The sequence below is a fragment of the Anas platyrhynchos genome, chromosome 2, assembly GCF_047663525.1.
Source record: "Anas platyrhynchos isolate ZD024472 breed Pekin duck chromosome 2, IASCAAS_PekinDuck_T2T, whole genome shotgun sequence".
NCBI lineage: Eukaryota > Metazoa > Chordata > Aves > Anseriformes > Anatidae > Anas > Anas platyrhynchos.
Genome location: NC_092588.1, coordinates 88596662 through 88614057, shown reverse-complemented (window position 1 = coordinate 88614057; position 17396 = coordinate 88596662). Strand labels below are relative to the sequence as shown.

The 17396-nt window shown below is 45.1% G+C and overlaps 1 protein-coding gene across 1 annotated transcript in view; it reads right to left on the bottom strand.

The window, feature by feature from the left end:
- The window catches only part of ANKH (ANKH inorganic pyrophosphate transport regulator), a 99520-nt gene extending 84569 nt beyond the window's left edge, over positions 1–14951 (bottom strand). The window contains exon 1 of the mRNA XM_027451625.3: positions 14317–14951. Coding sequence (XP_027307426.1) covers positions 14317–14412 — 96 coding nt within the window. The 5' untranslated portion in view covers positions 14413–14951. The remainder of the gene's footprint in view (positions 1–14316) is intronic.
- Between the last annotated feature and the right edge of the window lie 2445 nt (positions 14952–17396).

Below are 17396 nucleotides of genomic sequence, written 5' to 3'. Positions count from 1 at the left end.
ACTTCACAACACCTACAGTGCTGCACGCAATGCTTTCATGCACGTGTTCAAATGGCTGACTGTGGCATGCTTCTCCCAGGTTTTCAGAAAGGATTGCTTCTAAAAGAATACACCAAAGAACAGAACTACTCTGTGACCCAGAAGAGGCTTTGGTGAGATTAGATTCCTTCAGAACTTCAACATCTTTATCTCTGACCTTGCAGGTAAGAAAACATCAGTGGTCAGCTTCAGCAATGAGACCTATATGGCAGGATGAGCCGGCATGTGAGGAATGCGCGCAATGTTATTCTCGTCTGTGATCCAGAAATTGGCTTTAAGACTTAGTGAGAGAATAATCGCCCTGACCTTCGTTTGCAACATCTTAAAAAAACAGTCAGGATAGCAGGTGTCTACCACGTGCTGTCAGACACCAGCATGCAAGGAGAAAAATTTCACTGCTTCCCCTACACAGCACTGTGCTGAGCAGGGATTCAAAACAAGGAACCAGGGAGAGACCAAGAGGGAGCCACACGTCACTGGCAGTGGCAGAGCAGTCATAGCATGTCCTGCCAGCACTGCAACATGCCTGCTAGGAGGGAGGAAACCTATCTCAACCACAACGACCCGGAGCTGGCTCTGGCACGGTGGGATGTGAAAGGAGGAATGAAGGTAGCTGGACAGCAGGTTTCCTGGTACCACAACTGCATGTTTGGGGAAGCAAGAAGAGGCAAGCATGGATCATTTGCTAGATAAAGTCTTGCAGCTCTGCAAAGCACACATTCCTAACTAGAAGCCTGTCTGTCTCATACGAGACAAATACCAGGGCATGGCTTAGCTTAGACCTAAAATCAAAGCATGCAAACATAGAAAAGATGGCAAGTTAAGTGTTTCTCTTGCAGAGCTGGGCCTCTCACTTACGAGGGGGTGAGCAATGGAAACCTTGCTGTTGTCACTGCGGTGGACAGCGCGCCTGCAAGCACGGGCTCCAGAGGAAGCCCCTGCAACAGGCAGAGAAAAGGAAAATGACATTGAGGAGAGAAGAGCAGGTCAGCAGATAGCTGACGATTACAGACTGCCCTGGAGAACAGGACAGCAAGACGGTGATGCTACAGGAGAGGCGCGGCAGCAGAGGAGCGGCTGCGCTGAAGCGCTCAGGAGCTGTCCAGTGCCGTCACCGCCCGGCCCCGCGCCGGCGTGCTCAGCCTGCAGCCGAAGCCAAGCGATGCAAGGCAAACCACCACTTTTAAATAAACATCTATGAGCAAATAAAAAGCCAAAAACGGGCGGTAGAGGATGAGACTGAGGATGCTTGATCCTTTTGGGTTCAGCTTGGCAGGCTGCAGATGCCAGGCTGTTAGGTTCAGTAGAAGGGAAAAAAGGACTGAACGATGCGCAGGGCTCCCTACTTTTCTATTCTATTTCTCTTTCTCAATGGGATGCTTGCTTTCTTTCACAAAGGAATTGCAAAGCAAAGGGACAGATACAGAAGACTTGGGCATTATAGAATCCCATCGAGTCAAAACAGAAAGTGCAGAGGTGTTTGATGCTGTACGTCATGAAACAGAGGCACTACTCCTCATGAAGAGCAAATGAGAGATGCTCAGGCTAGAAGCTGACTTTGAAACCAACTCCCAGAAGTTGCAATAATAACCTCTTGCGACATGGCTACTAATCCTTTTTTTGTAATCATTCCAAGCTATTTAGGCATCACTCCCCCCTACGCTGTGTCAACAGCAAAGTGACACAGTGTTTAGGGTCCGTAATGCTATAAGCCTGTAAAGAGTAAAAAAAAAAGTCACACCCTTTATTCTTCTGTAGAAATACATGGGCAACTTGCTTATTTCTTGCCTCAGTGCTCCATACTCAGAGTTCTCAAGAGATAAGGTGAACTCTTCTAGATATCACCATATTGGTAATATGTGTATTGGTTTCTTTTGAGGTGCAGCTACTATTATTATCAGTACGTGAAAAAAGGTCAAGGATATTGGTGCGTCATCATTTTTCCTCCATGTATTTCTACAGTTCAGTGCAGATTATCCTTTATCGCCAGTTGGACTTGTATTGCTTAACATTTTTCTTGGTACCGGTCATAGAGAACCTGATGGCCTTGTTAAGCTAAATTTATATTGGCAAGACTCCTTTGTCTACTTCTGACTTCCAGCAGGATGAGGGAAGAAAAAATGTCTAGTTTGTTATTTAGCAAGATACAAGCTATGAAAGTATGGCCCTGCGGCCACTTGGTATGTAAGCATCTCAGTGTTTTTTTTAGGGGGGTGAAAAGCTTTCTCAAGACAGGTATTTTCTGGACACTGGTACCTCTGAACCAAAAGTTGCCAGGCTTTTTCCTTTCCTGCAGCTTCCCCCTTAATCTAAACGGTTCTTTCTTGCCACTCCCTCATCCTGTTTCCCCTTTTAAACCAGTGGATATACACCAAATACAACAGGCTCCACATCTGCATGCCACTGCAAGCCGGACTGAATCCTCAGAGCTCAAGTCACAAATATGCAGCTTAACATGAGGTTTCCTGACTCGGTCCTCTAGCAACGGTTGTGCCTTTGCTAGCTATTTTCTCTTTAGTGAAACAACTGCCCACAATGTGGTAGGATCTTGCAGGTGACAAAAAAGGCCAGCCATGATCTGGAAAAGCTAGCCCACAACTCTACATGCCTTTTCCGAACAGCGATTCAAAGCTCACCAATAGGTCAACCCTAAAACAAGAAAGTGTTAAGCAGGCTACCTGCACTGTTTTCTCATAAACTTATTACAGACAGAAACATTGGCCTCTGCACAGTATCAGCAGAAAACAAAACAAAACAACAACAAAAAGAACAAACTTTACTTATACCAAATCCAGAAGGCACTGCTGAAGAAAGCTCCTCTAAAGATGATTACAATGCTGGAGCATGTCCTAACCAGCAGACCGTTGACTGCATCTCAGAAAGCTCATATAAGAACAAGACGGTGCATGCTGAAAGGTCGTCATGCTTTCATGCTTAGAAATAAAAAGCTCTGAAGCAAAATGACTGCTCACAAGTATATAAAGAACACTGGTGCAGTGATGAGGAATGCTCTCAAGGTCACATTCTGAAAAGGTGAGATCCATGTAGAAAACCATTTATTCAAAAATAAAGCTGCATTTGCACATGCAACCACCACAATAGCAATGCAACCAGAGGTGTCTCAAATGGTAAGGGGCGTGCCACACACACGTGAAATCACCTAAATAGCTCCATGCACAGCTCTCACCCTTTCTGTAACCACCTTGCCTTGCATATAAGCCAGTAAGTAATCAGGACAGTACTTAGCACTACTTTTTTTTAAAAATTTACTAATTTTTCTATAAATGCGCTTTCATGCTCACAAATAAGACGCTATGTACATTTATATATGTATGTATCTTTTGTGTTAGAGAAGCAATTGAGAAATTTATTGACCTGTGGCAAACAGAAAGCTTGCTGTGTATGACTATCTTCACTGTCTTAAGGATCTGAGAAATGTTTTGTGGCTTGGACTTCCTTTCTCATCTAAAGCAAATGCTTAGAACTGTGAAATTGTCATGACTCAACATAAACACAGGGGAAATTGATAGTGCTGTCTCATGGAATTTGGGGCGCCGTGGTATCAGTTGTCTTTTGCTACTAAAATGCAGAAAAATATGGCCAGAGATGTCTCTGTGACTGTTACAGGACTGGGGTTATCTTAATGGGCTTCAAAAAAGTATGAGCAAGAGGTGGCAAAAATTAAAATTTGACAGAGAGGGTGATCCAAACACTCAGATTGGAAGATTTATTCCCCACCACCTGTGAGGCAGCCCACTGACTGTGCACTAGTGCTAGTAAAAAGGGAAAACCAACCATCCTCTCTAGCACATCCCGTGGTATGTTTGGCTCTGCCAGATATCATTGGTAGCAGGTTTTAACTCCCCTCCTTAAGCAGTCTCTTGGGTTATGGTCAGTGGATTGTAAATAATCCTAGTGTTCCAAGCCATTTCCAAGATGACAGAGTGGGTGAGGAAGTGGGATGGATTGATGCAGTAAGTTACAAAAGCTAATAACAACACGAGGCCCAAATGTGCTGACTGACTGAGGCAATTGTGCTGTCAGCCCTCAGGGAAGCCAAGAGTTTGAAGGGGAGGAAAACCAGGAGAGAAGTGCTTGCCCACACATCCTTTCCAGAGGCTGAGACTGGAACCAGGGCTCTGAGCCGTGCCATTCTTCTATTACCAGCAAATTAACTGGGAAATCTACAGGCACAGGGCTTCTTTATGATGCCCCTGCCTGCCCGAGTCACGCAGGGGTTTATAGCTACCTGTAAAGAGCTGTACTGCAGGTTTCAATCTGGCCACGAAGCCACGCTGACGCCCATGTAACTGAACTGCTTCAGTATTTAAGAAACAACCCGGCAAGGCAGATGACCCACAGGACTGAACTGAAAAGACTATTGTCTTTCAGGAAAACAGCACATGTGTTTCATGTCATCACAGGACCTGAAAATTGCTTTGTGTTTGCTGAGCGTCTTCTCATGGCAGCTATGCCTTTAAGGTCTTTGAAACACTCAGCAAGCCTCCACTGCAAAAGGAGAGGTAAGATCTCTCTTACTTCCACACTGAGGGAATCCCAACACTCCGCATCTTCGCACTGGAGAGCTTCTTGGATTTTGCTAAGCTCAAACCGTTTGCATTTTTCTCCCCAGTTCTGTCAGCAAGACCCCAGAGTCGCATATTGCTTACCCAGGTAGCAAAGGACATGCTGTTCCCATTACATGCTTCTAAAATGAACATGACAGGGATCTCACGGTAAATACTTTAATTAAGTACGTAACTCTGATTTCTCTCCCTAGCAAGACACCTCTGTACATTGAACTTGGAGTTGTATGAAATGAAAAATGTTATCATATAAGAAAACTGTGTCATAATCACAAAATCCAAAGTAGCTGAAATTAATACCAGAAGTCCTGAAGCTCTGAGTTGCAGCTTTTCCATACTCTACTTTGGTATGTGTAAGATCCTAGGAAGAGGCCAAGTTATCAGTCCATAACTGCATTGCCCTTCTAGATTGTACTGAATGTCTTTGAGGAGAGTTTGCCAAGTTGCTTGTCTCCCTCACCAGAAGATGTGGTCTTTAGGCTTGACCTATCACATGCAGTATGTTACTTTGATCGTAACAGTCTTTGCTTTCAGTGATTCAGTGAATTTGGAACTATGTAAAATGTCACCACCATCTAAAGCCCAGCACTCTTCATGCCAACATATTTTTGAACGAAGTGTTGTATGAGATGGAATGACTCTTGCTTTTTACTTGGAAAAATTATCTCAAAGCCTTTTCAGTCCAAATTGTGTTTAATTGCCTCAATCCCTCTCATTGCTCTGAGCCACATTCTTCTCCACAACACCAACCTAGCTAATGCTGTTTCCTCTCCTCCACGATCACACTGCAGTTCATGTAACTGTAGACGGCTATCAAACTTCTTTTTTTGTCCAAGCTACACATGCTTCATATCTATAATATTTCCTCTTATGTAACTGACATTTTATTCCAGGTTTGCAGAACTGAAAATGTGAAGTGTCTTCCTGCCCTGTCATGTTGCTAACTATTCATTTTCTCTTCAAATGTGCTAAACACTTTTTTATTGGTGACAGTGGGAATGGTAACGATGGACTTGTGCAACAACCTGTCTTTCATCTGCAGAGCTACAGGTTCCAGATCAAAGGATCCTAACTTCTTGGCACACACTGGAATGCCACACCAGTGAAAATCTTCATAACGAGCAGAGAGCTGCCTGAGGCCTACTCAACTCAACTCAACTCGACTCAACTCAACTCAACTCACCTTACTTGGCCACGGCTACAGAAACAGCAACTGCTGCTCACTGACAGAGAGGTTATGAAAATAAGACACTGGTTACTGAGCCACAGCAGAATGAAAGAGCAGCAAACACGGTCTGGGTAGGAAGCAAACAGGGAAAAACAGCCTAACAAAATATAAATATAAATCCTATATTTTCGGGGAAGTAAATGTCAAATACTGCCACAAAAAACAAACAAATAAACAAAAAACAACAAGAATAAAAAAGCGCAGGACAAGAACAGTGGATGCAGTGAGGTCCTGCCCCTGGTACCTACACATGCTACCCATCTGAACCTGTTCAGGAAAAATTCAGTCCCAGTTGAGATACATCAACTCCTCCCTAGGCCTATGCAGGTCAAAGCAGTGCAGCTATACAAACTTAAGGCCAGCACAATAAAGTTCAAATACTATCTTCATCTCACTTTAGTCACTGATTGAAGTACGAAACACAGATGAGAAGACAGAGCACCTCCCGGCCAAAAGCCTTTCAAATGTATCTGTCAGCAAACACACAAACCTGCTCTGGTGTAGTGAGCTTTTAACAGATAGCCAACAGTAGCCTGGACTGCACCAACAGAGGTGAGGCCAGCGGCTCAAGGGAGGGAGGCAAGTGTCCCCCTCTGCTCTGCTCTCATGAGGCCTCACTTGGAGTGCTGCAGCCAGGTCTGGGGCCCCTGGCACAAGAAGGACATGGACCCGCTGGAGTGAGTCCAGAGGAGGGCCACAAAGATCAATAGAGGGCTGGAGCTCCTCTTCTCTGAAGACAGGCTGAGGGAGTTGGGGTTGTTCAGCCTGGAGAAGAGAAGGCTTTGGGGAGACCTCGTGGCCTTTCAGTACTTTCAGGTTGCTTATAAAAAAAGATGTAGAGTAACTTTTTACACAAGCTGGTAGTGACAGGAGAAGGGGGGATGGTTTTAAACTAAGAAAAGGGAGATTTAGATTAGATGTCAGGAGGAAATTCTTTACTCAGAAGGTGGTGAGGCACTGGAACAGGTTGTCCAGAGAAGCTGTGGATGCCCCATCCCTGGAAGTGTTCAACAGTGGTAACAGGGATCACTCTTTCTCCAGCAGTAACACTCCTGCCAAATAAGAATCAGTGAATTATTTGCATCATCTTGGGGAAAATAATTAACTATGGTTTCATACCATTGTAACACTTCACTTTATTTTTAGCTAACTGCTGTTTACTCTCCAATACTTCTCCTTTGTCCTTTCCTAGCATGCTCTTGAAATGGGTACAGAAATCAATAGCATTCACAAATAGCAATGCTGTGCTTCACCACACTTCGGAACTTGAATATTCTTAGTTAACATTTCTTGCAGGCATTTTTATTTAGTAGTATATCGGAAAAGAACTAGTCAATAAAAACTGCATATGCAGACAAATTTAAAGTACAGTAACAAAGTTCTGTGGAAAACCTTCCACGGGAGTGATACCATGGAGCAGAGAGAAGATGGAGAACTGCAGAGCTTTGCTGTTTCAGACACTGAAGTTCATGGGTCATTCAGATCTCCTGTTCTTATGGCCATACTTTTTTTAATTCTCAGGCTAAAGCTTATCTGAAAAGGCAGTAGCAGAGTCTAAAACCATAGCTACAGGAGCATCATGTCGGAGAAAATCAGGCAAGCAGAAGGAAGCATAATCTGACGTTCTAGCTGCATACTAACACTCGTGCTTTCCCCTCTTCAGAATCCACAGATTGCCAAGTACAGAAAGGATGAGGTACCAATACCTACTTAGATGAGCTCATTAAAATCTGAGGTCATTACAAATCTGCTGTATTTTTCTTTTCACAAACACATGTTCTGACATGCCATTTAAACTGGAATCGAGCTTTGCAGTAATACATGTTATTTAAGAACATCACAGATTTCTGAAAGTAGCTACAAAGCAAAATCTGTTTGGAATTGCTCAGTTTTGTGCACCAAGGTTTCTGCATGAGTTGGCAGTTATATTTACATTTTCTATTTATACAGCAACTTACATCCATGTTTTATAAACATGAAGGAATAAACTTTGTAACTGCCTTGTGAAACACATCACAATTTTAGAAGTGACAAAACTGACACAAAGAAAGGGATAAATGCCTGGATAAATGCCTTGTCTAGGATCAAGATAGCAAGTCAATTAATAGCAGGCATTTATACTTTTAGAGATGAAGCCTTGCATCTGTGCCTTCTTTGCATATAAAAACAACCATTTATCTTCAGTCATAAGATTGGCTGTGTCATACAAGCTTTTATATAGCACCAACTTATCCATGCAGCAACAAAAAGAGCAAAGATGAAAAAGAAATCAGTTCAGGACAAACCAAATGCAATCAGAAATCGGCTTTCTTGTTTTTGTAAGAAGGCAACCAAAATAAATGAACAGAAATCCCAAAACAAATCAAACGGTCAGTTTAACTCCAGACCCAGAAGCTTTACTTTTGGGATACAGTGGCTCAAACCCCTTTCAACATCTCAGTTTTGTAACTTATGTTTCAAAATTAGGCTTAGGGCATTTCCATCCTTCCTTACTGAGGCTGTGCCCTATCTCCCAAACAAGCAGCTGAAGTGCTTGGCTACAGCATGTCCCTTTTCCAGTGAGGGACCAGAACATCTCCAGAGAGAGCCCTCTGCCCTAGGGACTGGGACTCAGGACTGCTAGGCAAAGTACCCCTGGTCTCCCACCACGTCAGCTGATTTTCTGGTAGGGAGGGTTGTTTCCACCCCACAGACTAAAAGTTTTACTTTACAACAAACTATTGGGCAAATGCCATCTGCATTCATACTTCTGAGATGAACTAAACTTCCACGGAAACATACCTGCCTGGCAGGTGATGAGTGAGATTGTTTCCCCCTCCCTCCTTCAACTCCTTCCTGGAAATAGGTTACCTCTCCAGCTACACAGCTAGCCAACTACTTCAAACATGCCTAACAGGCATCATCAAGTACACAACCTGCCCGTTCTTAACAGTGAAGTTTTAAGAAAGCCCAGAGAAACCATTATAACTGTGCTAACACAGCCATGTGGGAAGCAACAGGGGTGGGAAGCAGGGAACTGATGGATTTTGTGAAGGAAGAAGAGGGTAGGATAAAAAAAAAAAGTTACTGGCAAATGAGGTGTATCACCGATCCTCACTTTGGGTTATATATTCTGCAATATGGTAGTGTGGAGGACTGCAGGGGACCAGCTTCTCATCCCGAGGTTCATTCTCACAATTTCTAGTACTGTCTGAAACCTCCAACAGCCCCACTGCTCTTCATTACCTGCTTATTTGTATCTTATGTGCTACAGAATATGAGAGTATGTGCCCTTGTTACCTTTAAGCACATTAATACATTGCTGAGATTGGGCTTTTATCTGCTAATGGTTTATTAGATCTCTGACTTCTTCCCAGATATCACCGTGTGCTGCTTGCAGTGAAACTCCAGCAAGTACTCTGTCTGGCATCTAACGCCCATCACAACTCACGTACACATAAAGCATAACTAATCACTCAGGAATTGTCCATGTGGTCTGCAGACCACTTAGCACTGGCTTAAAACCCCCTCCAGTGTTTAGCAGAAGACTGTTAAGGAGCTAGGGCTACAGGGCTCAGGCTGGCATGTACAATGAAGTAAAGGTGCTTTGCTTAGAAAGAGAAAGAATTTGGAGTCAGCTAAGGATGAAATACTGAAAATTACTAATTTGTGTGTGTGTAGTTCAGGTTTTGATTCTATATGGTACCTTCAGATAAGGCCTTACTTGCATTTTCTCACTTTGAACAGAGAAGACAGACGTATCTCACTAATCATTCTTAGGAGATTCCCTATTTGACTTGTGAATTCTGTAGGAGAAATTAATTCCTTCAAAGTATTATCACTGAAACTTAAAGTTAAAAAAACAAACAAACAAACAAGTATCTGTTGATGATATACTCTGGAGATGTGTACTTCTGCAACACAATTTGATCTAAATTAAATGTTAAGAAGATTAAGCATCACGTAGTTCACATTGATTTATAACAAATCAGGCATTTCCATCAGTGTACCATACTAATACTGTGGTTGTGTTAATAACATGCAGTCACTGTCTACGTCAATTAGTAAGACCTTGCTGGGTTCCTTGTTTATATGGTACTAAAGTCCTACGCGATCTAAATGGGTCACTGACCTCTTACAGCAGCAGTAACAGGCATACTTTGCACTCGCACGGCTCCTTTCATCTCAGGGCACTTCTGAAACACGAATTCTCGTTACGTCCCCGTGACACACAGGTAGGCAGGTGTTCCTGCACACTTCAAAGCCAGGTGGACTGTGTGCAGCTCAACGAGGTTATGTAACTTGGCCCAAATTCCCTGGGAACAGCTGGGAATACGAGCTCTCCAGTTGCTTGTTCTGAATGTCCAGACAATAACACTTACCCAAAAAATGAGCTTCATAAAGCATTAATCAAAATGTTTAACCCCCTGCCAGGTTTGGAAATGGCATGGACAGAAGATAAGCTCACTAATTCTTTTTGATACATTATTCATGACTTGTTCTGCTTTTCTGGCAACCCCCCCCCCCCCCTTTTTTTTTTAAGGAAAACAAACAAAAGAAATCCATTCAAATACAATAAGGTTTGTTTTTCAAGCACTTATTGAAAAAAAAAATCTAAAATGTGTAGCACCTCCCTTATGGCTTGACTGTTTGAACCCAGCTACTGAACTGTGCGCAACATACAGCAGCTTCTCTGCGGGACGAGAACACGCCGTGATCTCAGCAGAAAGCAGTAGTCAGACTCCGCTTGGTTAGGTTCGGTTTCCAAGCAGCTGCATGCCACTGAACATTATGTCTGCATACCTAATAGTTTTGTTTGTAAATAAAATTGCCCAACCAATTGCTAGTGACATCGGTTGAAACGAATGGTTCAGGGCCTGGTGATACTATTCTGTGATTGTAGCTAGAAAGGAAAAAACTTACCGTTTCAGTGGATAACTACGGGACAACTGCAGATAGGCCTGCACTGAGGGTTCAGACTATTTTCAAAATACTGCTATTTGTCTGTCCTTTGCCATTCTGTGAGCAGCAGTTATCAGCCACACTTGCAAATAGCCTTTCATCCTGCTTAAGGCTGACTGTGCACTTGTGAGAAAGTTCTTTAACTAATTTGCACCTTATTTTCTCCCCTTTATAATAACAATAATGCAAATGTACACACAAATTACAAATTAGGCCATCATAATCTACGTGAGCAGCTTTGACACTGTTTTAAAAAGAAAATCCACGGAAGGGGTAACAAATTTTTGAGCTCACAGGGTAACAGCAGTGTTATTTGCTGGGTAAGTTGTTTGAGGTTGTGCTCCACTCCACCGCATGGGAGCAGTTAATCTATTTACTTCCAAGCAAGTACGTCTAACAAAATTTTCCATGGGAGCCAGGATTTTTAATGAAAACTCTGATCTACAGCAACCAATTATAGTGAATCTGGGAATAAGATGTTGAGAGCTGAATGCTCTCACTAGCCGAATGAAGGGGAAAATCTCTCTTCTGGTGGCGTTAAGCTCTCTGGATGAAAAACTCTGTTGTGTGTATTTGTCTGTATGTGTGTGTATACATGGAGATAAATACATATCTGCATGTGCATGCCTACATGCACACATTTGTGCAGAAAAGGAGAACTGAACCAAAATATTTGGGATAATTTTCCTGAAGGCCTTACTCTCAGCAGAAAACTTCCGAAAAGCTTTGCTGTACTGTACATAAATTGTAAGGGAAACAGTGGATTAGAAATGGTTTACTTCACTAGACTTTTTAGTGATTTACCTGGTCATACATCAGGAGTGCTTTTTCTGGTAGGAAAAAAAAAAACAACAGGTATTTGTCTAAGAAGGTTTTACGAGGTGAACAGATGAGGTTAGATGACTAGACTGGAAAAACTCTGTCATATAGCCTTGGCCTAAAGCGTTATTGGATTAGGGTCCGAGGGTCACCAGGAGACATTTCACTGCCTATAGTGGTGCTGGAACAGACTGCAAGAGATGAGCGTATCAGTTTTCATGAGCACTGCTCCAGCATTTTTTACTTTCCACAAACTAAACAAAATTGTCATGGGAGATGTATCGTATAGGGCAAGGATGACAATCACAAACTATGTTCTGCAAATATTCTATATCCTTCCTGTAAATCTCCCACAAAGAAGCAAGACATCTAGAGACAGCAGCATACCAAGGATCTGGCAGCTTCCTACTGATGCTGGCTGTTGAACAAAACTGTTCAACACCTAGAAAAGCCTCCCAGGTAAAAAAACTGAAATTCTCTGTTTCTCATTTTTCAATCCCAGGCTACTATTACTAGGTTTTGTTAAGAAGGCTCTGCTTTGAACACTGCTTCCAAGTACTCTTCCCCTTTGAGAGAGCAATGTACGAATTCAACTTCTTAAAAGGGTTAATGAGTTAGGGCATTTTTAAAGACCTCTTCCTCCCTTTGCAAGTAAAGCATGTTCTCTGCCCAATTTTCTACAGTCACCTCTTACTTCCGACCTATAGTTCCTGTCTCTTTCACAGCACTGTCCAGAGGGGGTAACTTCACTTCATGTTAATTTGGCTGCCATGATCATTCCTAGAAATCTTTTTTATCTGAAGCATACATTCACAGAAGGATGTACCGTAGCCTTTTCGGAGCTATCTGTTGGCACACCCATTCTTTTATGTTGCTTACATTCAGGCCTGTTATTAAAATTATTACAGTTTTGGAGAGCAGAAACGTGACTGGCTCAGCAAGTCAATGTATTTTCAGCAATATAAGTCCAACAGTAATGTCCTATAGGTGTAAAAAATAACTCCCTGTATTACATACAGGAAAATAAAATTACTTTGCTTGTTGTCTGTAAGGGGATCTCTTCAGATGTGGAGTAACTTGTCCCTGCCTCAGTTTCCAGATTTCCTTGGAGGTAAGTCTCCCATCAGGCTGGTATGAAAACCATCTTTCCAGTTTCCATTCCCGACTAAAGGTTTTCTGCAGGAGTCTCCCTGCTGTTTTTTTTTTTTTCTTCCTTTTTAATTAAGCACCTACCCACCCAGTAATCTGAGACAGCAGATACCCCAACTCCCCCAGAGGGGCCAATCCCAACCTATGACATGGCTATCAAACAAAAACCAATTTCTGAGACATTTTCTCCATGATGCTGTAAAAGTTAGATAAGATAGGTAAATAACATCCACATGTTAACATCCCTGCCATGTAACTCGTTCCAGATCAGACTGAAGGGCCCTCGTTTATAAAATTGCAATCTTTTACTTGCTAATTTTTCAAATTCTACTCTAGAGCATTCTGAAGTTGATGGGATGTTTTTAAGAGCTTGACAAGGATTTTGAACTAAGCTGACCTTGTATGAAGTAAACTGCATACATGCACCTGTCATACCACATTTGCTAAATAAACTGCTTTCCATTTAGCTTCTGTTATGTTTTTAATATGACATAGTTACCAGCATTTAAGCCCCGTTTTCCTTGCTGTCTCTACCTTTTGTTTCCCTTGTTTTCCCCCAGCTGTGATTTATAGAAGACTGGCTTACTAGGAAAGTACGTAGTTGTTAGACAAAGATGGAATTGCATTTTTTTTAATATCATGGTTTACTCAAATTTAAAGGGAGAAAAATTATATTAGGACAGCCATGATAAACACATGGTTGATGTTTACTGCTTTTCCTACCGCAACATCTGTCCTTCGATTTTCCTCTTTACAAATCGGTGAAAGTACGCGCTCGTTTTCTGGTGTCTTTGCTTACAGAGCAAGGGAGCATGTGCCTATTCTGGTTAGAAAGCAAGAGCTGCTCAGCAAAACTGAGTGATTTAGGACAAGGCAGAAAGTGACACGAGATGCAATACTTACTGTGGCTGCCCATCTTAACGCTTGTGCAGGAGCCTCAGTGCATTGTGCGCTATTATAAAGGGAGCCCCTATACATGTGTATGCCTGCCTGACACAGGACCGGGCCCTTACCTGTCATAAGCACCCGAGGGAGCGCCCAGCGAGCTCTCCGCATCGCGATGCTACGCCAAGCAAGCATCCCTACGGAAAACCTCGGGCCGAGGGGGCGAGGGCATCAATCCCAAACCTAATTCGTGCTTCCCCCCGTGCTCTCCCTCACGGCGGGGGCCCTGTGCGCCAGGGGGGAGGCAGGGAGAGGCTTCACCTGCGGCCCCGGGGGGATGCGGAGCTGCCCCCCCCCCCCGGCTGAAGAGGGGACCCCGCCGCTGCGGCACCGCCGCGCCGGGGCTGCGGTGGGCACGGGGAGGGGAAAAATAGTAATAATAATAACAATAATAATAAATAATAATAATAAAATTATAAATAAAGCAAGACCCGGCCGAACACATTATGTAATTTATTATATAATCTTGGGGAGAAAAAAAAATATATATTTAGGTAGAAGTCGCCCTCCCTGCAGCCAGCCCCAGCCCCCGGGCTGCGCGCAGGGGGGAGCCGGGGGAGGGCGGCGGGGCCCGGCCCGGCCCGGCTGGGCTCGGCTCGGCTGCCTTACCTGCTCCCCGAAGTCGATGGCGATGTTGGTGATGCCCAGCGGGACGAGGAAGCGGATGAGGGGCCAGTAGTTAGTGAGCGCTGGAAATTTCACCATAGTCCCAGCTGCGCGGGGGCCCCAAGCGCATCTGCCGCGGCGGGAGACGGGCGAGGGGGGACGGCGGCGAGGAAGGATGAAAGGGCGCAGGAGGAGGAGGAGGAGGAGGAGGAGGAAGAGGAGGAGGAGGAGGAGGAGGAGGAGGAGGGTGGCTGCGTGTCGGTGCGGCGAGAGCAGCGCCGAGCCCCCCGGCACGGTCCCTCCCTGCCCGGCGCTGCGCGGCGCGGCGCGGCCCTGCCGGGTGCTGTCTGTGCCGGCTCAGCAGCACGCCCGGCAGATCAAGTCCATCCCCGCTGCCCTCCTCCCACACGACAGCGAGCCGCCGCCGCCGGAAAAAAAAAGAGGAGGGACACCGCCGGCCGCTCCTGCGGGCAGCGCTGCCATCCTCGGGGCGAGGGGGCAAGGGGAAGGGCGCGGAGCAAGCCCCCCCCCTCCGCCTGACGCTCGCCGGCGGCAGGGCGACGGCTGCAGCGCCGCGCAGGGAAACGCCGCCCTCCTCTTCCTCCTCCTCCTCCTCCTCCTCCTTCTCCTCCTCCTCCTCCTCCTCCTCCTCCCCGCCGCCCCGGGGGGCCCGGTGCGGGGCGGTGGTGGCGGCGCCGCTGTCCCGAGGCACGTGTCTGTGACACACGGGCTGTGCTGCCGGAGGCTCGGGGGGAGAGAGCGGCACCGAGCGGCTCCTCCTGACGAAGGAGAGCCCGGCGGGCTGCCCCGGCCCCGGCACCTGTCGGATAGAGGGGCACGGAGGGGGCTGACCCCCCAAAAACGTCGCCTTCCCAGCGGGTCTGCGGCCGCCCTACGCCCGCCCGGTGCCATTTTGAGGCGGGGGGCACAGCCCGGGTAGAAACAGAGCTGGAGGCTCCTCCAGGTCCTTCAGGCTTCATGCAGGGGCACTTGGAGAGCTACAGGAAAGCTGTGGGGCCGTAGCCAGCCATGCTCGTGGCTTTTGTCTGATAAAACACCCGAAATAAATAAATGGAGAATGTTGGCCAGCGTGATCTGTTTGCTATCCAAAGCCTCTGCCTGAGATCTGGGCAAGGGGAAAGCGTTCGTGGCCCAGCCCTGCACGCACGAGGGTCCTGGCGTGGCTTTCTGAGCCACAGCCTTGGGAAACTGAGAGGCCCTTTCAGTGCAAGGTGTGGGAGGAGGAAAACAAAGCCCTTCTGAACACTTTGCGGAAGTTTTTCAGCATTTTAAATCTTGCAGGGGGATTTGGGGGTTTCCTTGTAATTGAGTTCCTCTGTAGCGTTCAGCCTGATGATATCACCTTTCACATCTCAAGGCGACAAAGCTTAAAAAGGAGGGTTGGCAAGTATCTCAGGAAGGCCAAAGTCACGTGCAGCCTAAAATGTCCCTGCTCCTCAGGAGGGCGGTGGCCAGTGGGGGAGTGGTGGCAGCCTTCCTGACCATAAGACTTGTGCTAAAATGTTCACATGAGCGAGAGCCATTCCACATATTTTGGAGAGTCAACAGGAGGCGAGCTCTGAAGATCCTTAACAGGCAGATGGCTTGCTGTGGGGTGGGGTTGGGGCAAAGCCAGCCTCAGTTGTCGCTGGAGGTTTTATCCCTCCTACAGCTGGAGTTTGGCACACCTAGTAGTAGCCCATACACAGACATGTGGCCCAGCCTTCCTTATGGACACGCAAGATCAAACTCAAAATGTTTATGAGCCCTGTGAGGGTGCAAACCTGAATTTGTCTTGTAGATCAATTAACATGCCACAGGCATGGTGTCATGGGGATGAGGCAGTGGAGCAGTGTAAAGCAGAGGACAACAAACTGAGAAGCGTGGAGCAAGAGTTGTTTGTAATTGTGTAAGTGTGTCTTTGAATTAACAGCATGATTATCTTCGTCTTCCAGAGGAAGATCCCCCTCTTTATCCTTCGGCAAACAGTATGCCCCTGAAGCATCAACAGGAGAATAAATCCAGAGCTCAGTGCCCCAGCACAGCCTGTGGTTGCATCCATGTGAACGTTGTGTGATTATTTTTCAGGGTGGTGTTGAAAAGTGCAAACTAATTTGTTTTCCAAAGAAAGTAAACTGTAAGCTCTGTTCAAGGGAGGTATCTAATCATCTCTAGACCTTGCTGGGGATCATGAGGTTTTGAACCAGTGGTTGGTCCACAGGACAGCTTCAGATTGTGGCTGTGATGGGGAGCACTGAGTCCAAGCAACCAGGCTTATGTTAGGCTGGAGTAGAAACTCCAGTGTAGAGATAAAGGCCTTAGTGCCAGCTCCTTTGCTTCACTTGTTCGTTCGCACCAAGCTGGATTACATACCCGTCAGTTTAGACAGAGCCTGTGTGTAGGCTTATGTGCAAGGCTGCAGAAGATCCATGTAGGTGGGCCCTTTCTTTGGACAAAGTTAATAGCTTTTGAAGACAAAACTGGATATATTCCAAAGCATTAATTTTCCTGAGATTGTATTTGGTTTTAGATAACTCTATTGTCAGTAACTAATTTCTTTGTGATAGGACTGGATTTTATCGTGAGTGAGGTCATTCCTCATTGGCATGGGTCTAAGAAAAACCTGGAGCTGAAATTGTGGAACAACATTGTTCACAGCTCCATATTTTTCCATATTTTCTAGTTAAGTTTTGCTATTTTGTTTCAGTTTAGAGCAGTGTTTTTTGGTTTGGTTTGTTTTGTTTTAGGGGAAAGAAACATTTAGCGCTGTTCTTCAGCAGAGAAAATTGAAAGGGAAACCCCCAAACCATTTGTAAATATATGACTTTAACTTGCCATTTGAAATTTTCAGGTGAGCTGATGTTTGAGGACTACCTCCTTGCATTCCTGGCAAAAACAAGCCACCACAAAATTAAATCAAAACATTTGAAAACCGAGCACATGGCTTACAGTAATAATTATAAAGCATACACAGTGATCAATTATTTTGTCACAAAATTATGTTCAGACCTGGAAATACTAAGACACCTGAGTAGTTTAATGGAGTGTAACAGAAGCATATCCATTTGGGGATTTATTATGTA